Raw genomic sequence first — 19,031 nt, forward strand, 5'->3', positions numbered from 1 at the left:
AGCTTCATGCTAGAGTGAAAGATGCGTTCAAGTACTTCAGAAGTTGTGGAAACGTGACCTAGTTTCACGTTGATTCATTAAATCAAACGTTTCCGCGTCGAAAAGCGGCGACCGTACTGAGGATAAGACTACTAACGAGTAAAATTCATGTGGAGGCCAGTAAAAAAAAGTCAGAAATTATACTTTGCTTTTTCTTTTCCACAAAGAGGCACAATTTAAAAAGAAAGTAGTAAAATACAATGCAAACCAGGTGGATAACATAAAACTCTCAGCTGAAAAAATGCAGGTTATGTGCGTAAAAGCTATGGGGTTCCCCATTTGTTTTTTGTTGTTGCTTTATTACAAACAAATAAAAAAAAAACAATAAAACAAACAAAAAGCATCACCTTCTGTGTGGTAACATATTAATGGCCTTTAATGTAACACCGACTGACGCGGTAACCATGGTAGCTGCCATTCTCGGGATAACAATGACATCAATACAGGACGAAATATTCAACAGCGTTCTCTCAGGAGACGTAGAAGACTTACAGCAGGTTCTGGAAAGTTACGATGCTACCGAAGAGACAGAGGAGATCAATTTGTTTGGAAAAGTGGACGAGATGGGAAGAAATGCCCTTTTAGTCGCTTCCATGCTCGGAAAGAGCAGCGTTGTCCGTGAACTGGTGAAACAAGGCGCCAAGTTGGACGAGCAAACCGTTAGAGGTGAGAGCGAATGAACGAGATCACACAGTGGGGTCTGTTATTTCATTTTAAACCAACAATATTCAGTTTAGTGCAAAGCACACAACCATTTACCGACTAACACAGGTACAAGTTTGAATTCTTTGGCAGGATTGACCTTTATAGATTTAATATTTACCTGTTTATTGTACGGATAAGCCATCACCTTGATACACTGCCGAGTTATTTTTTAGGGTATACATCGCTGCATCTTGCTGCTTGTTGGGGCCATCTGGACACAGTGAAGACTCTGCTTGAGCTAGGAGCTGACTTAAAGGCCAAGACCTTCAGAGAGGAGTCACCTCTGGACCTGGCCAAGAGATACTCCCAGACAGACTGCATTGACCATCTCACACTGGCTGGTGTGTGATGTCCACCTCAGCAATGCGGATCATATTGAGTGGAAATGACTCTTAATTATGTTTATCCCCATCCAGAAAAGGAACTGGAAGCTCTTATCGCTGCTGCAAACGAACCTCCCGCAGGTATTGTATTTATGTCAGTATTATAATATTTATGCCCAGATCGCGCTTCAGGTTTATAACTTATTAATGTAGTCGAATTAATTATTTTTAATATGTTAATCTCTTCTGTAATGTTTCCTGTTTTTTTTTTGTTTTTTTTTTTACAGGCACAAAGGAGACTGATTCAGGTCACCACACTGCCAGATCAAAGCATCGGAAAAGCACAGCTAGACACTAAGTTTAGCTCCTAATTTTAAGAACATTAATTATAAACACAGTAAAATATTGGCATCCATCTATCCATTGTCTATACCCGCTTGTCCCTGCATAGTCACGGTGGGAGCTCCGAGCTCCAGTGGTCATTGGGTAAGAGAGGGGTGTACACCCTGGACAGGCTGTCAGTCCATCACAGAGCAATACAGAACAAACAGCACAGAGACATTTTAGAGAGACCAACTAATTTAACGGTCATGTTTGTGGACTGTGGGAGAAAGCTTGAGTACCATGAGAGTACACACGCATGCACAGGGAAAATATACAAGCAAGGTTTTTACTAAAATATTTGTTTTGAACACATTTAAAAAAAATTTATTACATTTAGAGTGCCTTTCCTAATTATCCATCCACATTCAAGTTCGTCCCATTTTGCCCACAAACTTTATTGTTGTACTTAAGAATACATATGGTTTACTTAAAAAAAAAAAAAATCTGGAAAGTGTAGCAAATCTCTACAAATAGCAAACATCTCTTGAGCTGATTCATGTGTAAACATGACTTTAAGTCTTGATAAGAGACATTTAACAAAAAAAAAAAGAATCAGAGGAGACACAGCTCATCCTTTCATGCACACAGTTTATTGGAAATTCACAGAAGCCAAATGAATTACTCATGGAAACTGTACATACCGTTTACCAAATAAGAAAAAAAAAAAAAAAAGGAAAATCAGACCAAAAACCAGGCTATAGTCTTTTTAAAACCATAGGACAGCCATTCACACTTTTACTTTTTTTATTTTAAGTTCAGGAACACATTAAAAGCCTGCATGATTTTTATATCTAGCTTTCATGCTGCTTAAAGGCAAAATTGTCAGTTCAAGCAGATTTGCAGGTTGTTTTTTTATATGTAATTTCTGTGGTTAATGTAAAAATTTACCATGTTATTGGAGGGAATAGAAGACACTGTTGACAGAGATAAATTTAATTTACTTCAGCAGTAACTAAAGGTTTTTCTACGTTAGCTGATCAAAAAAAAAACCTTCATGTACTCCGTATCGCTTCTCATTTGGCTTTTGCATTCTTTCAATGTGTAAATCACCCGACTTTAAAGAGACAACTGAAACACTGGCAGAGAGGTAGACACAAAGATATGAGATTCCTATAAACCCAGTAGCCATGCAAAGAAAAACTGAAAATGAGCACCGCTACTAAATCCCCCAAATCACATTAAAAACGACAGAAGTAGTGAACACCAGAAAATGTCTCTCCAAGGCCTTCCAGATATCCAAAGACAACATGATGCAACTCCCAGAGTCTGGTTGGCATGGCTACGTGGAAAAAGACACAGAGGTACACATGGTGCTCCTTTGAGAAATCCACGCTCACGGTTACAGACGGTCCACATGTTGTTGTACGTTTGCGCTCAAAGGTTGTTTCAGCTCTATGTTGTACTCTGCAACATTGCAACCTAGTAACAAAATCCCCGTCTTGAAATTGTGGCGGGTCGATTGGAGGCTTCAACGTGTGCAGCCTTAAGGAAAGCTGAGCAGCAGTCTACAGAAGTTAGGTCTTCTATACATGGATCTGTTTTGTTTTTTTCTACATTTATAAATGTATGGATTTTAAAAAGACCTTTTTCATATCTAAAGTAGTACTCCCAAGCACGTCACAACACATTGATGTGAAAAAGTGTTTCTTAAAGTACACATGCACGAGAGTCTTAACGGGATGTATCCAAAGTCACACCCCAAAACGGTGTCCATGTCATTTTCACAGCAACCGATGGCGGCGAGCATTGCTGTCTGTGTTACTAACGTAGCTTACAGCGACAATGTGGTTTTGTCCAAGCAAAGGCACTGGAAACATAAAACTGAAACTCAAGTGCAACAGCTCTGACTTCGCCATGTTTTTATGCAATAAACCCATTCCAGATCATTCCTCACCTCTATGGACAAGTTGTCAAGTCTCGTCAACCAGCGGCAGACGAAACTGTTTCAATATTTAACTTCTGACCTAAACGGAGTTTAGTCTATGTATCGTTAACACAAATGCTATCAAAACAAAGAAAGCATGAAAAGATCCTTCAACAAATGTATCTTCTTCAGACACTCGCATGAGTTCTCTGCTGGTATTTTTCGACTGAACACAAGAAGTCAAAAGTGACTCGGGTACAACCGACACAGTGCAGAAAGACAAACAATAGTCAAAGGAAATGGGGATTCGTCAAGACCAAAAATCCAAACCATACATGCATACTTCAGAGTTTTGAAGCCACTTGTAGGCAGAAATGAGGAAGTACTAATTTCTCTTTCCAACTAAAATTTGTTTTCTCTTACTGAAAAATCTTTCTGACTTTGACATCAAGTCTATTGCGTGGTTTCCAAGGTTTCTAAATCGAGAACCATCAAAACAAACGTTTTGGAGTGGAGAAATGCTGAGGCTAGGTAAAGGACTACTTCACTTTTTTTGCTTAATTAATTTTTAATAGGTAAGTAAAAAGTACCAATTTCAAGCATTTATTATTGCACAAATTCTGATTATTAAAAGTGTTCAGTTATTAACTTCAACACTGAATCCCTTCCTGTGTGCCCACTGCCACTCCAACAACTTTTGTTAGTTATTTTGTGCTTTAATAAAAGTTTTTAAACCAATTTGCTCAATTATCTGATAAACATTGAAGCCTCAACACAAATCATGTTTGGCCATGATTTGAGTTCTCTATAGATAATCAACTTCTTTTCAATTAATCCATCTTGATATAATCTTAATAAAAGATAAAGGATTTAAATAAAAAAAATAAAAGGATTTTTTTAACGTAATAACCCATAGATTTACTCAAAATCCATAGTTTCATTAGTTGCAGAGATGGTCTAAAGTCTGATGCTCTCTGAAACATTCCTTTCTAAATTAGTGTTATGCTCTTTTCAAATATGAAAAAGAAAAAAGACATCTACGATGGTGGAAGCAGATGCCGAGCTCCAGAGTTTCTCCTGCAATGTTCAGCTGTATGCTCTAGAGATTTTCACATTAAAGTCCCCCTGTTCTCCTGTAAAGGTGAAAGGAGGAGACATGGAAGGGTCCACTGTTTTCCCCACAGTTCCTTGTGAGCATGCGGTTTCACATGAGATGGATGAATGATGCATGTAGCCGTGGAGGAGTGTGAATCCAGAACCATTGTGGTAGCCATGCTGGTCACAATCCTGTTCAGTGGGCCAGGTTGGTGTAGATGGCAAATCCCCACCCAGCTTTCAAGAAAATAAAAAATAAAAAAACATGATCATGAACGTTTGATGTTTAATCGTCTCTTCTTCATGTTAGCCTCAGCACAACATGCCAGAGCTGCCAATGGATGTGTGGTTGTCTTTCACTTCTTTGAAGGGTCCCAGTTTGGAAGTTTGGTCAGTATGTCCTTATGATCCACTTCAACACTGGCCACCAGACCTCCTTTGTTCAAAGGAGTTCCACTGAAGTCGATGTTCTCCCCCTTCAGAGTGGTCATGTGGCCTCCTGTAAAGGAGATTAATGGCTATTAGACAGATAAGTGTAAAGTTGAAATGAATTTCACCCATATCAGAATTATGAGGAAAAGACAAGCGAGTTACATCAGGTCATGCATTTCTGTTCTCTTTGTCAGTGTTCAAAAATATAACAAACTGGTTCATTTGTAAATTAATTGTGCGTTAGAATAAATAGGGTTCATATTTCAAACACAGGATATTTGACATTGGGTCAGGGAAATGTATTGCACGACTTATGAGATACAAAGAAGCTAGCTAGCTAGTAAGGGTATATAAGTAGCTAGTTAGCAGTAGCCTTAACCATTTCAGAATGCAATGAAGATGTCTGAGTGTGACTCAAACAAGCCTCACAAGGAAATAAAACAAAACAAAGGATATAAGAGATTAAACAAGTCTGTCAAGACAACATTTAAAACTAAGATTAACATATTAAAGGCCAACTTGCATTTAAAAAAAAAAGACATTTTAAGGCCTTAATTGTAGATACATGAATTCAAGACTTGCTAAGGCTGCAGGTACATCCTGGATACATTCCCTGCTGGGAAGAAATTTGAAACTAGAGCTTTCAGAGGGTTTAAGCAGCTCATCCCTCTCAGCTGAAGTCACTGGTAATAATATAAAGAAAGTATAAAAGTTTGTGGAAAAAAAAGAAATAAAAAAAGTGCTATGTTTTTACCAAGTGCGTTCAGTAGTGCGGCACCAGCACAGATGTCCCATTTCTTAATGTATGTGATATGGATGTAAACATCTGCTTCATGTATAGGCTTTGTTTGACCTGAATGCATCTTCAACAGCGATAGCACCTTGTATCCTGTAAGACAAAAAAAAAATAAAAATACAACACTGTGGCTGAAATGCCTGGTAGCCGTTAGCCTGTCTAAATAACTTTCTTAACAAAAACTACTGCTGTTTGCTTAAGGGTTATAAAGAAAAATGACAATTCAAAAACCCAACTTTAATCCAATTATTTGACAAAGGCAGAAACTGTTTATATTGTGAGGAAAGACAAATGCTGCTGAATCAACTCACTGCAGCACTAAGTCATATGTCACTGAGTGGGTGACAGAAGTACAGTGGCTCTCAAAAGTCTACACGACCTGTTTAAAAAATTTGTTTTTCAAATTTAAAACTCAGAAAATGTTTTTTTTTTTTTTTGAGTTTTTACTGGGCGCATTGGCGACACCTGGAGGATATGCTGCGAAACTGCTGATTTTGTGATGCGAAACTGCTGATTTTGTGAAAACAATTGTGCACCAGAGACATGATGAATAAGTCATATATCTATGTTTGCAGTTACATGAGCGCTTTTTAACGCATGCCTAAGTGATTCATTAGTAGCCATAGCAATAAAGACCACATAAAATTGTGAAAAGAGTGTGAATTTGGAGACTGAAAAACAGCAGCTTCACCATTTCGCAGGCGCACTTCTGAATTTGTTTGCATTGTGCAATCTAGGTAGACGGTGGACATTAAATAATGTCTGACTTTGCACAAGACATACGAGTAGTCAACGGCGCCTCTTACTTGCGCCATATTAGCTTCCTCTTCTTCCCACAAAAACACAAAAGTTTTGCAAGGCTCATTTACATATTTTTGCATATTTAAACAAAAGCGTTTCTGGTGATTCCACCTGTGCACTCAATAGCACATTTACTGGAATCTCCAAAGAAGATTCCAGTAAATGTGCTGGAAAGTATGCATGTATCCAAGTATGCTTGGATACATGCATACTTTTTTTTTCTAGTTCAGCTAATGCCAGCCTTTAGTAGACAATCAACACAAGTCTTTGTGCAATTGGCTCCTGGTCATCACCGCTGCAGGTAATATCTTTCATGTTCCTTAAATGCTAAAAAGGACCAAGAATTCTCTGCTCACCTGCGCCACCTGCTGGGATTATTGTTGTGTTGTTTCCAAAAGCAGAATGGATAAAGTTTTTTACTTCTCCAGAATGTGACCGTGACACAATCACTTTTGGCGAGTTGAGGTTGTAGGATGACCTCTGCTTCATGTTTGTTCCCTGACCTACCATCGCCCAGGCTGAGGAAGCCATAATAGAGACAGAAGCAGGGCAGAGAAAGAGAACAAGTTCATATACTTGCATTTTTTTTTCTAGCATAAAGACACTTTACATTACAATAAGGCTTTTTTAAAATAAGAAAATATATCCAAAGGGTGTACTAGTCAAAGATACGGATAAAACATCTCTTCACAGATGCCCCAACTTACCAGTAAACCCTGTAAATGGCTGGTGTATGACACCAATGACTGGTTTACCCTCTAGAGCAACACACACCATAGTGGTCACATAGTCTACCATGTTCTCTGTGGAAAGATAAAGTCACAGGGTAAGAGTGAAAACAGGCATTTGTGTCCAGTGTGAGTATCTGTTGATGTAGGACTTGCTGCAACATGAGCATTAAAGCTGCAACACTGCACTGATATTGCAATGATATTATATTTGAGACATACTGTGCAGCTCTAATTACAAATAATTATTCTGACTCCAAGTCAATATACCAGTTCTCAAAATGAATTAACAGAAACAATATAAAGAAAGGCCTGGTGCACTTTTGTGGTGCAGCAACATCAAATGTTTCATCTTTGACAAACTGGTTTTTTGAAGTTGAACTGCCATCCCTCTCCCCAATACAAATATTCAAAACATTTATATTAAATAACTGGCTATATTCCTTTCTATGCATAATTTTCCTAAGATCTCCCATAAAAGTGCTAAAAAACACAAATATAAAACAATAGGCAGCATTTTCAGAATATAAATTATTTTTTCTAAAACAATTAGAGTGATAGTACTGGTTGTTCTCAGAGGCTGAAAAGCAAACTCTAGAACCAGTTCTACACAAACATTTTGTTCAACGTGATTGGAAAAACTAAAAGGAGTATATGGGGTCGTGGGACGACTCCACTGTTTTCCAAATGTAAGGAAAACAAGGTAATATGAGGTAATAACGTTGGATCTTACTGAAATCACAGAAATGATGATGCCGACCCACCTGTGTATTCTTGAGTAGCATCCAAAGGATCAATCCACACAGTGATGCTATCAGGAGAAACCTCCCTGCCTTTCTCCAGCTTCAGTATGTCATCAGGTATGGTCCTGCTCCAGGATACCGAATCTGACTTGCTGTCACTTTCCTCGCTGAATACCTAAATACAAAAACATTCTGGCATAATCACTTGGATATGGATATTTTCATTTCAACCATACACAAAATCAAAGCATAGTTTATGATAATGCACTGGCTTTGCTCACAGTGATTTCAGGAAATGTGTTCTTTATTAGGTTATACATCTTCCGGTGCGACTGTAGGTCCCCCATAGTCAGAAGCTCTTTAGCTCCTTCCTTTGTTTCTCCCTTTGATTTCTCGTTGAGTGTGTCTTCTTCACGTACTCTTTTCACCTAGAAAGGAAGGAGTCACATGTTACAGCAGATACAGCATAAAGAGAGAAATCAAAACGGAGTTAGACGTCTAGATGTTGGGTTTAGAAAAAAAAAAAAAGTGAGGCCAGTGGCAACAGTGGGAGGAAGCCAGAGTACCTAGACAGAATCCACAAATACTAAGAGCGTGTATTTGCATATAATTAATATCAAGTTTAAACAGTTATTACAGTCCAGCTCCACTTTTATATAAAATGTTTTGACACATTATACGAAGAAAAGCTTTGTTTTACCTCTTTCCCACCCAGTTGTGCAGCCTCCACAGAGACAGCCAGCAGGTCTCTCAGGTCCACCTTTTTCCTCTGCCTGCAGACACAAGATGACAGAAGAAAGGTTAGCGTCCAAATTTTTTAAAAATCCTGTTTTAAAGGAAGATAATTGAAAATGTAATGTTTTGAAGCAGCAAAGCCAAACTGAAACTATTTAAAAGTACACATTTACACCTGCCAGGTGCAGAGTCGCTGTCAAGTAAGGTGTGACACACTGTCCTGTCTACTGAAGTCTCTTCCACATTTGTAGCAAATGTCTGACAAGCAGGACTGCATTCAGACAGACTAAAGTGATTTTTGGAATGTTAATCAACCCGGCTCCACCACTATTTAAATGAATCCTCTGATGATTCGTTGTCATATGAAAAACTGAAAAGCCTGCATCTCCTATGTTTTATTTGTTTGTTTGTTTTAACATAATTTCAAGCATTCAGGCAGGTGTGATTAAGCTAAAAAAAAAAAAAACACCAGTTTTGATCTGTCGAAATCAAACATTGGGTAATACCTCAAAGAAAGAGAAAAGAAATGGAGAAGTAGGAAGAAGAAAAATTTAAAAACAATCAGGAAGGCTTAAGTAGACAGGACCTTCCCACTTTAGATTAAAATTATACATAATAACATCCGATGGACTTAAGTTAAGCATTGCGTCACATAATGTTACTTTACTATACACGAAGAAAAAAAAAATCCAACCTGAAATAGGACAGGTGGTTGGAGAAGACCCCGGCATACAGGTGGTAGATGACACCGACTCCCAGCAGGCAAAACACCGCCACACCGAGCGGTGACAGCCGGATACCCATCGGAGCCATTGTCATTGGAAGTCACTCCGACGGTTTTCAACTAAATAAACGTAGGAACCAAAGAGAACAGATGTTCTCTGAGTTTATCAGTGAATATAGCTGACGTGGCTAACTAGTACAAACACTGAGACGTCCCGAAGAGCTTCAGCTTCACAGCCGGTGTGGCTTGGAGGCAAATATCTCCGGATACACACAAAGAAATGTCCCAAACACGATAATGTGAATTCTTATAAAGAAACCCCAGAGCTCTACCACCAACACAGGGTAATGTCTACGAGCCGACTAGCCGTTCAGCATCGTCTGACCCTGGAAATGCACCGAATAACACAACGTCTCCGTTGGAAACGACATTCCGTTTCTTGGACGCCTCTAATGCACTTAAACGTCGCCGTCAACTAGCAGAAACAAGCCACGACTTCACTGCTCTCGAAGCGGAAAAAGAACAATCACATCTCTGTTCAATCATTTTTTTTTTTCCTGAGCTACAGTCAAACACCCCGACACTTCCTGTTCCGGGTTGTTGTCGTCATAGAAACCGGAAATGTCTCCGTGCTGTACGTGAGAAAAACTACAGAAAACTACGAAACTACGCAACCGAATCAAATGACACTTGCTAGTTGTGTCCGGCGTGCAATATATAAAACTTAAGGATATAAAAATAAAAACTAAGCCAAGTTTTTATTTCTATATCCTTAAGTTTTAAATATTACAACAAACAAAATATTTTTTTCTTTCAAAGAACATACAAAAAAACCATTCAAATGTGAAATATAAAACTAATTTCTCCAAAAAAAGACAAATGTAATATAAATTTAATAATATTAAATATATTAAAAATATACGGAGGTCCAGCTAACTGGTACTAGCAATCTTACAATGAGTGAAAAGGAGATAACCTGAGTGAAGACACTGTGTCTGCAGTAAGGGGAAATCAGTATTCTTGGCTACCATTACAGCATGATTGCACTCCAAGCAATAGAGAAAAAGATTATGAAAAGTATAAATCAGGAGAGGGTTGCAAAAAAAAAAAAAAAAATCTCCAAGGGAATTAACATCCCCAGCAGTTCAGTTAATCCATTGTCAAGAAATGGAAGAAGTTAAACATTTTGGACTTAGTTGTCATTATTTTGTAAAAAAATAAGAAAAAAAAATCTGTTTCAGATTTGATGTTAAAGACTTTTTGGAAATGTATTTTGTCAAAAAAAAAAGAGTTGATCATGATTGGTTTGTAAAAGCAATAAAAGCATAAACGTCCAATGTTATATTCTTATATGCCCTAAATATTTGTACACTCCAATTTTCTTTTTCTTTTTTTTTTTTTAATAAAGTCAGGTTGTGATTATATGATATATGCAAGTAGGCTTATATTGTTGCAGAGCAGAGTGACAGACTGCTCACACTGTAAGGTTAATGAGAGGATAAGAAGCTAGTAGGAACTTTACTCTTAAAAAGTTTTTTGTACTGGAATTACTCATGTATCTTTAACCCTTTGATCCCAAGAGTCTCTTGTACTTAAAAAAACAAAACAAAACAAAAAACAACCTTTCACTGTCCCAATTAGGCATTTTGAATGCAATTTTCTATTTTAAGACTTTCTTACCAAAAGAGCTTTACTCTTATCCACAAGGTGGCAAACAGGTCACTCAAACTGACACAGACAAGACACAGAGTTTTAAAGGAAATGTCCTGAAACAGTAACTTTGTCGATAAATTTCATTTTATGAAACAAAACAGACTCAGTAATAGTGGGAAACACCTAATAAGTTTGTCCCCATAAGTATTGATACTATTGAAGTGTTCATAGTTGATAGTTCATAGTTTAGTTTCAACTTTACACTCTGTCCTTTTGGCATGATATTTTTTTAACCGTCAGTGGTCAGATACAGCCAACGCATCATTTCTCTCTTAAATTCACTTATCTTTAATGTCCCTGCGGACCAAAAGAACATTGTTCAGTCTACATGTCTCTCTCTGTGTCCTCATCAACGCTTTTATTTCTGATGTGCAGATCAGAAATAATGTAGGAAAACATCTCCTCAGACGTTGATTTGTCTTTTTCAACGTCTCACTTCCCTCCTCCTCCCTCTGTTGGCCATTTGACAGAAATGTGGTACGGCTTCAGCTCCTCCTCTGACACGGAATCAGGGGCGTGGCTCATGAGGTCATGACCCCGGAATGACTTAGGGAAGGCGATGACATCACGAATGCTGGAAGCTCCGACCAAAATAGAGACCAGGCGATCCAAACCTATGGGGGCATGATAAAGGAGTCAGCAAACCAGCTGCAAGTTAGCTAAAAAAGAAAAAACTCTGCCTGTAAAAATATACTAAAAAAATGCTTTGGTTAAAAAAAAAATCACTTTCTGAATTTAAACTGTTTCTTAAAAAAAAAAAAAAAAACTTAGCAACTGATTCAATAAAAACACCTGAATTTGGACTTTGCAAACATTCTTTAACTCTGTGTAATTTCTTTTACCTCAAGTCCTCCTGATTTCATATTTCATGAATTTTCCTAAAATGACTCCCTATCCGTAACATATCAGTCATGACCATATAAACGGCTAAAGACGGTTATTTTTACCAGAGAGACACAATTTAGCAAGCCGTACGACCAAATGGTTTATTAACCTTTGGGAATTGCTATGTTGAAAATTTGAATACAGATATGTTACGTTTAGATTATGTTATGACCAACTAAGACATGTAATTACTCAAAATATTCTGATATTAAATTTTGACAAGAAAAAAAAAGTATTTTTTCTGTCCTTTAGAGTCATTTTAATTAATTTAATTTTTTGATTAATATCTAGATCACATGGGCTAAATTGTCTAATTTTAATGTAAAATTCAGCTTTTCCCATAATTTCTTTTTACTGATTTCACTGTTTGTGCTGCTCAACTCTTGTCCTGCTTCTAGTGTGTTAAACCAGTTGAACCAATCCGATGTCTATCATAGCTAAGGTTCTTTTGACTTGAGGTCAAATTTCGCCCTCTCGTGGCTCTAATGTTAATCTCCAGGCAGGAGCAGAGTTACCCAGAGCGATGCCTCCATGAGGTGGCGCTCCAGAGTCTAGAGCCTCCAGCAGATGGGAGAGGAGACCGGGATCCTCCTGCCAAAGGAAAAATACAAAATTAATTATAACACATATGAGCCAATATTCATTTCTCTCTTTGTTAAGTAAGGAACGCTAACCTTCAGAATGTTCTTTAAGACATGAAGCTGCTCTGAGGCTTTATGGATCCGGATGGAACCTCCTCCAATCTCACTGCCGTTCAGTACCAGGTCATAATGCTGCCCTCGCACCTACGAAGCACCAAGACACCACACTGAATATGGCCTGGGCTATATATTATTTTCCACAAGGGCAACTATTTAAAAAAAAAAGAAGATATAAACACCTTGTGTGGCTCTGTGAAGAGCAACTCTCTGTCCTCCGGTTGAGGAGCAGTGAAAGGATGATGAGCGGACTCCAACTCCTCGGGTTTATCTTCTTTCGGTAAGAAAAGAGGGAAGTCCACAACCCACAGGAAGTTGAAGGAATCCGGATCGCGGACCGAAAGGCCGTGAGCCTCTAGGAGCTGGGCTGCCTTTAGGCGAAGGCTGCCGAGCATCGGGCGCTGACAGCAGGGCGAAAGGAAGTTGAAAAAAAAAGGCATTTTCAGTTGTTCCGTTTGTCTTAGAGCCAGGACCTTACCACAGCGTGGAGAGAGCCGGCTGCCAGCAGCAGCAGGTCTCCTGGTCCGGCTTCAGTCTTCCTCAGCAGATCCTCTGTGACGGAGACGGGCATCAGCTTCTTCAGGGGAGACTTTAACGAGCCGTCTTCTCTGACCAACACCAGACTCAGCTCCTTTACAGGAAAAAAAAAACTATTTAGGAAAAAAAGAGGCCTAATAATCCTTTGTGGATTGTTTTGTTGCAATTATTGACTTTAGATGAGGGAAATGCAGATTTGAAAAAATGTTTTGGGATCTCAAAGACTATCTAGGATTTAGTAACAACTGAAATCTAATCATTGAAAAGCTAAAAACAAAAGGAAACATGAGCCTACCTGTCCAAACTGACTCTTGGCTGTTTGCTTCAATTCCTCTAAATCTTTCCCAGTGAAAAGTTTCTTTCAGCAGACACAGAACAACCACAAATAAAAGCAAAAACGGCACAAATTACATATCAGCATACACACATTAATATTATAATGAAGCAAGTCTTATTTGAATTAAATACATTTTCTTTATTGAACTAAATCCTGAGCTGTGTAGCACAGAAGAGCGTTTTACAACAGTATAAATAATATAAATATTCATACAGCTCCACTGGGGACGCGTATGGCCTGAACCGAGCCTTCTGATTGGCTGAGAGCTGATCTGAGGAATTCAATCTGAGTGGAGGAGAAAACGTCACTGATGTCTGTCAGCTGGGAAAACAAGAAGACAGAGAAAAAAAAAGTACGTGAGAATAATATAAACACTTTCTTAATGACCTCAATCTTTTGTCTGGTTAAACACAATTTAGGCTTGATTAAGTCACCTGCGCCCCAGATTCTTGATGAATCCGAAATTCTGTACATATGCAATCCATTGGTAATCCATGCTAAGGTTCGGTTCATCTAAGCCACAAGAACTCACCCACCTTCATGCCAAATCTAGTGTCCGGTTTGTCCACGCCGTAGCCTCTCATCGCTTCATCATACGTCATCGTCTGGAAAGGGACTGTTAGAGAACCTTTCTCTGCTGGCCAGGAATACTGCAGCAAACCCTCCACCAGCGACAAAATGCCGGCCTGGTCCACAAAAGACATCTCTATGTCCACCTGGAGCGGTCAGCGAGAAGATCTGATAGGTTAGCAGCTCCTGTCAGCTACGGCTCCTGGCAAAATGCTGAAATTTTTCACGTCTTGTCACATTCAAATTCAAACAACAAATCTTTGGGTTTATTTCCCTACGACTGTATGTGACACACTAATTCAGTAATGTAGAGAAGTGAGAGGAAGACAATACGTTTGTGCGAGGCGTTACAACAAGCAAACACCTGACACCTTCACGGAACAGGCCGAGCATCCCACTGCTGCGTCCCACCTGAGTGAACTCTGGCTGCCGGTCCGGTTTGGAGCCTTCGTCTCTGTAACATCGAGCCACCTGGAAGTACCTGATGACGCCAGACAAAGAGACGACGTTTTGAATTTATGAATCAGGAAGCAATTCAAGCAAGGTGGGATTTTGACTTTACCCGTCTTCCCCATTCCGTATTTTTATGAGATTTAGCAAATACGAAAGATATTTGAAGTAAAGCACAAGCAAGCTGACTGCGGCCAAATTACAAATGCACAACAAATAACAAAGCTTTTCATGAAATAAAGTAACTCAACAATTTCCTATTGTTGGGCAACTTTCAGTGAGAATTTTTCTCTTATCTAGCAAAGCAACAACTGCTAATTTAAATGCATAAATAAGCCACATGCTGATGAGATTTAAATCAAGCTGGTCACTCACCGGTCCACTCCAGCCACCATCAGCAGCTGCTTAAACTGCTGCGGACTCTGAGGCAGAGAGTAAAACAGGCCCGGCTCCCTGGAGGGGACGACGAACTCTTTGGCGCCCTGAAAGAAAAAAAAAGACGAGATTCTCAGTAACGTATAAGACACATTTAGACGTTTGTTTCAAAAAGCGACACGTACTTTTACCCCAATAACATTTCAAGCTTTTCTAAATGATTTGTTTGAAAGAAAAATATGCATTCCAGCTGAACTTTTATAACATCTCGCCAGGTGACGGCAACAAAAATGTCAGTGTATTTTGAGGGATTTTATGAGCTACTCCTTCACAAAGTGTTGTAATTCACTAAACGAAAGCATAGTGTGCATTTGTATTAACCTGTCTCTACTCTCATACTTCCAATTGCAAGTTCCAAAATGAAACGTTTAGCTGACAACTAAAACTGAACCCCCAAAGCTGAAATAAGATGGTGGGAGCATCAGAGTGGAGATGATTTCCTTCAACAGGGATAGAGAATCTGATGAGAGCTAAAAGGAAGATGCCTGAAACTAAGTACTGGTCAATCCGAAGCATAATTGTGTCCTAGAATGGCCCAGTCAAAGTCCAGTCCTATATCCAATAGGAATGTGAAAATTGAAGGGGTGCTGTAAAGATATACAAATGAGAAAGGAGTTCTTTTAGAAGTTGTTCTTGTATGATTAAAATAGCTGAGGACCTTCTTACCCCAGGTGTCCTTTTGAATAAAGTAGGTGTTTCAACATCCACAAAACCTACAAAAAAAAAGGAGAGGAAAAAAACAAAACAATAAAACTACACAGAATTGAAGTCAAATTTGAAAGAGAATAACTAAACAGAAACACGTGAACTTCACAGTCCGTACCATGCACATTACAGAGATACTCCCTCATCTTCATCACCAGCTGAGATCTCAGTCTGAGATTCTTCTGCATCTGCGACGACCTCAGGTCCAGGTAGCGATACTGCATCCGCAGCGACTCGGACTTCTGCACCACCCGGCAGACACGACGCATTTTTAGAAGTCACTCAAATACACGAATGAAAGCTTACTCGTTAGCTGAACGAGACGCTTACTTTGACAAAGTCCTTTATCTCGAAAGGCAGCTTCCGGCACGTGTTGAAGACTTCCACATTTTCCGCCAGCACCTCTACGTCTCCCGTTGGCATCGCCTGGCGTAAACGCAACGAGATGAGAGGTCAGGCCCGTCTGGAGAAAAATGGCTGCTTCGATGCAGGTTTGCAGGACATATCTTAAAAAACATTTCATTATCTAACTGTGCTGCTAATGAGCGCTGATCTCCTAAACTTTTTCTGCTTAGGAATTTGTGTTTATGACGCAGGTCTGGTTAAACTCACTCTTAGTGCAAACACTCCTGCAGCCATTTGATACATTTAATCGATCTGTTTTTAATGTTTATCTGGAAATCACAGTAAAACAGCAGCGACTGTTGACAGCCAAAGGTGATATCATTAAAGCACTTCAATATTATCTTCCTCCCAATCAACACTTAACAAAAAATATATTAAATAAAAAGCGATATAATGTATTTTTGTGTTCAGAAACATTATTTTTTTTAAGAGCATTCAATTTCCCTATAAAAATATCGCAAAAAAAAAATGTATTTAACAAACAATATAACCTGATAAAGCGCTCAAACCTTGTTCTCCTGCCCGTCTGGTCTTCTTCTGACTGTTCCTGTAACCTTGACAACTGACTCCACAGAGAGATCACACAGCGCTGCTTTCATGCTGATGACAGACTAAAATGGGAAAAAAAAAAAAAAACTTACATTTAGGGGCTTCTAATAATTTTTCAATTAATTCATACATTTTCTGTATTATTTATTTTTTCAGTGACATCAGCAACTTTTTAAAGATGAATTTAATATCCTACATCTTCCGGGGGGATTAGAACTTGAGTCAAACCGCTGAAATCTCGCAGGATGATAAACAGATCTTGTCTGTGGTAAGCAGAAAGAAATTATTACATTTATTTCAAACATTTCATCAGTGAAATTGTCTAAAATAATTGTGTTAGAATAGAAGAACATTATTTATTGTCACTTTACCAGTTTAATAATGGTTTCTAATTTTGGTTTAGATAGACATATTCAAGTATTTGGTCTATTTCTGATCATATTTTACTCTGTTCAGGTAAAGATGAAGTGGAAATAAAAGCAACCAAAAAAAAAAGCAAAGAACACATCAGAATCTGAAAAAGAAAAACAAATAAATTAGATTTTTATTTTTGTTAAATTACTGATTATTATACATGCACTGGTAACACTACAGCTTAACGTCCTGCCCTACATCCCAAATCTGATCAATATTTTACCACCAATGACTTTGAAAAATGAACAAAAATGTGTGCCCCTTTTTAAATCTTTTATTTCTAAAGACAAATTTAGAGCTTTCGTTATACTTTCACTTCACAATAATGCACCACTTTGTTCTGGAGTAAAGATCACAAAAAATGAACTAATGTTAAGGCTGAAAAGGTTAAACAGTAAGAAAAAAAATGCCAAAAGTACACTACATCTCAAATAATGAAGAGCTAATAATAGAGAACCTGAGATATTGGACCCATCCACACAGCGTGACCTTCTCTCCTACATGATGTGACCTCAGCTCTCCACAAGTGTGAGTCCTGAACGACAGGCTGCTGGGACCTGGCGACACGACGACAGTCAAAAAAAAAAAAAAAAAGTTTCAGGAATTAACACGGCCAACACTTCCCGATTCTAAACTTATAAACAAACGGAGAAATTGAGTGCCATGTGTTAAGAAGTACCTGTGGTGGCAGACGGAGGCGTGTGGAGTCTGTTGGAGCTGCTCAGCTGTCTGACTGGTGTCCTACACGCCAGGTGTCCTCTACCTGACGCTTGGTGATGCCACACAGCACGAGCTCTGAGTCCTGTAAGGACCCTCTGAAGCAAAAACCTGCATTTTGTTGCCATTTCTGACAAACCCACGGACGAGCCAAACCATACAGTCACCTGTCTCAAACTATGGGGATCACCGGAGTCCCGCCGGAGTGTCTGCCTGGCTACAAATGGCTTCTCTTACATGGGGAAACCCGTTTGCAGACATTGTAATATCATGTTAATAAACGCTTCACATGAGGAAACTCTTCGCTGCCGCGGTCACTTTTCTCTCCTGCCCCTGGTTCCGCGTTTCCCTCCTCTCTTTCTGGGCGGGTTTCACCACTCTCAACTCATGTGGATGGGTTTATCTGACTCCCAGTCGGCACTTGAAAGTAGTTCCATTCATGTAAGAATCAAGCTAAGTAAACGGAAGTAACGTCACGACGTAAAGACCGAACTATTCAATCGACGAAATAATCGATTGAAGCGCGTACTAAACTAAATATTTCACTCTTTAAAAGAAAAAAAAAGACTTCGGAATGATAAAAACGTATACATAATTACTACGACAAACACAAAGATGGAAGTAAAAGTGATCAAAGAAAGAAAACAGAACACTTTCGTGTAATTTATTTATTAGTTTATTTTTATAACGATGTTTGCACACACTAATGTGAAAAAAACCTCAAAGGAGAAACAGTTGTATTTATTAGCACCTCAACACAAGCCTATCAATAATTTTTTTTCAAACGGTTAGATACTTTTTTTTTTATTTTATTTTTTTTAAACTTGATTCAAGAGGTTTGACACTTTTATAAGCAATTCCACAGGGGTACATATATAATATGACACCTGGCCACTGTTGAAAACGGAAAAGACAGGAAAACATGCCACCCAAAACTGAAAGTTGATCTTCCTTTTTCAGGAATTTACCATAAGTGAGTACAAGCCTATAAGCATCTTCATATCTACAGTCAGAACATTATTTTAGAACAACTGGAATTGTGACAGAGTTGGATGAAAATCCTTATTTTTCTATATTAGAAAAAACATTGTTAGAATATAAAATACAATCTAGGAAAAATCTTGATACCAGTAAGCAGGATTACATGTACTTAGTTTCGAGTGGTATATTTTAAAAAATGTCAGAAAGTTAAAAAAAAAAAAAAAAATAAAATAAAATAAAAAGCGGAACTACGTACGGCACAGCAA

The 19,031-nt window shown here is 38.5% G+C and overlaps 3 protein-coding genes across 3 annotated transcripts; 1 reads left to right on the forward strand and 2 right to left on the reverse strand.

Moving 5' to 3' along the window:
- Window positions 1-439: 439 nt before the first annotated feature.
- ankrd45 (ankyrin repeat domain 45) lies at window positions 440-2,429 on the forward strand. Its single transcript, XM_007565168.2, has 4 exons — window positions 440-705; window positions 918-1,085; window positions 1,161-1,208; window positions 1,355-2,429. Exons 1-4 carry the CDS (start codon window positions 444-446, stop codon window positions 1,423-1,425), a joined length of 549 nt encoding a protein of 182 aa, XP_007565230.1. The 5' UTR covers window positions 440-443; the 3' UTR covers window positions 1,426-2,429.
- A 464-nt stretch (window positions 2,430-2,893) lies between these two features.
- Window positions 2,894-10,033, reverse strand: bpnt2 (3'(2'), 5'-bisphosphate nucleotidase 2). Its single transcript, XM_007565093.2, has 8 exons — window positions 9,340-10,033; window positions 8,611-8,683; window positions 8,192-8,338; window positions 7,932-8,085; window positions 7,147-7,242; window positions 6,796-6,957; window positions 5,597-5,731; window positions 2,894-4,909 (listed from the first exon to the last, which is right to left on the reverse strand). The coding sequence occupies exons 1-8, from the start codon at window positions 9,462-9,464 to the stop codon at window positions 4,767-4,769; spliced, it is 1,035 nt and encodes a 344-aa protein (XP_007565155.1). The 5' UTR covers window positions 9,465-10,033; the 3' UTR covers window positions 2,894-4,766.
- Window positions 10,034-10,770: 737 nt separating this feature from the next.
- On the reverse strand, window positions 10,771-18,333 carry dars2 (aspartyl-tRNA synthetase 2, mitochondrial). Its single transcript, XM_007565095.2, has 17 exons — window positions 17,747-18,333; window positions 17,525-17,624; window positions 16,850-16,916; window positions 16,614-16,715; window positions 16,030-16,125; window positions 15,818-15,941; window positions 15,661-15,707; window positions 14,935-15,041; window positions 14,521-14,590; window positions 14,076-14,255; window positions 13,753-13,860; window positions 13,498-13,560; window positions 13,144-13,296; window positions 12,848-13,066; window positions 12,642-12,752; window positions 12,483-12,558; window positions 10,771-11,696 (listed from the first exon to the last, which is right to left on the reverse strand). Exons 1-17 carry the CDS (start codon window positions 17,910-17,912, stop codon window positions 11,515-11,517), a joined length of 1,971 nt encoding a protein of 656 aa, XP_007565157.1. The 5' UTR covers window positions 17,913-18,333; the 3' UTR covers window positions 10,771-11,514.
- Window positions 18,334-19,031: the final 698 nt, after the last annotated feature.

The sequence above is a fragment of the Poecilia formosa genome, unplaced genomic scaffold (assembly GCF_000485575.1).
Source record: "Poecilia formosa unplaced genomic scaffold, Poecilia_formosa-5.1.2 Scaffold172, whole genome shotgun sequence".
Taxonomy (NCBI): domain Eukaryota; kingdom Metazoa; phylum Chordata; class Actinopteri; order Cyprinodontiformes; family Poeciliidae; genus Poecilia; species Poecilia formosa.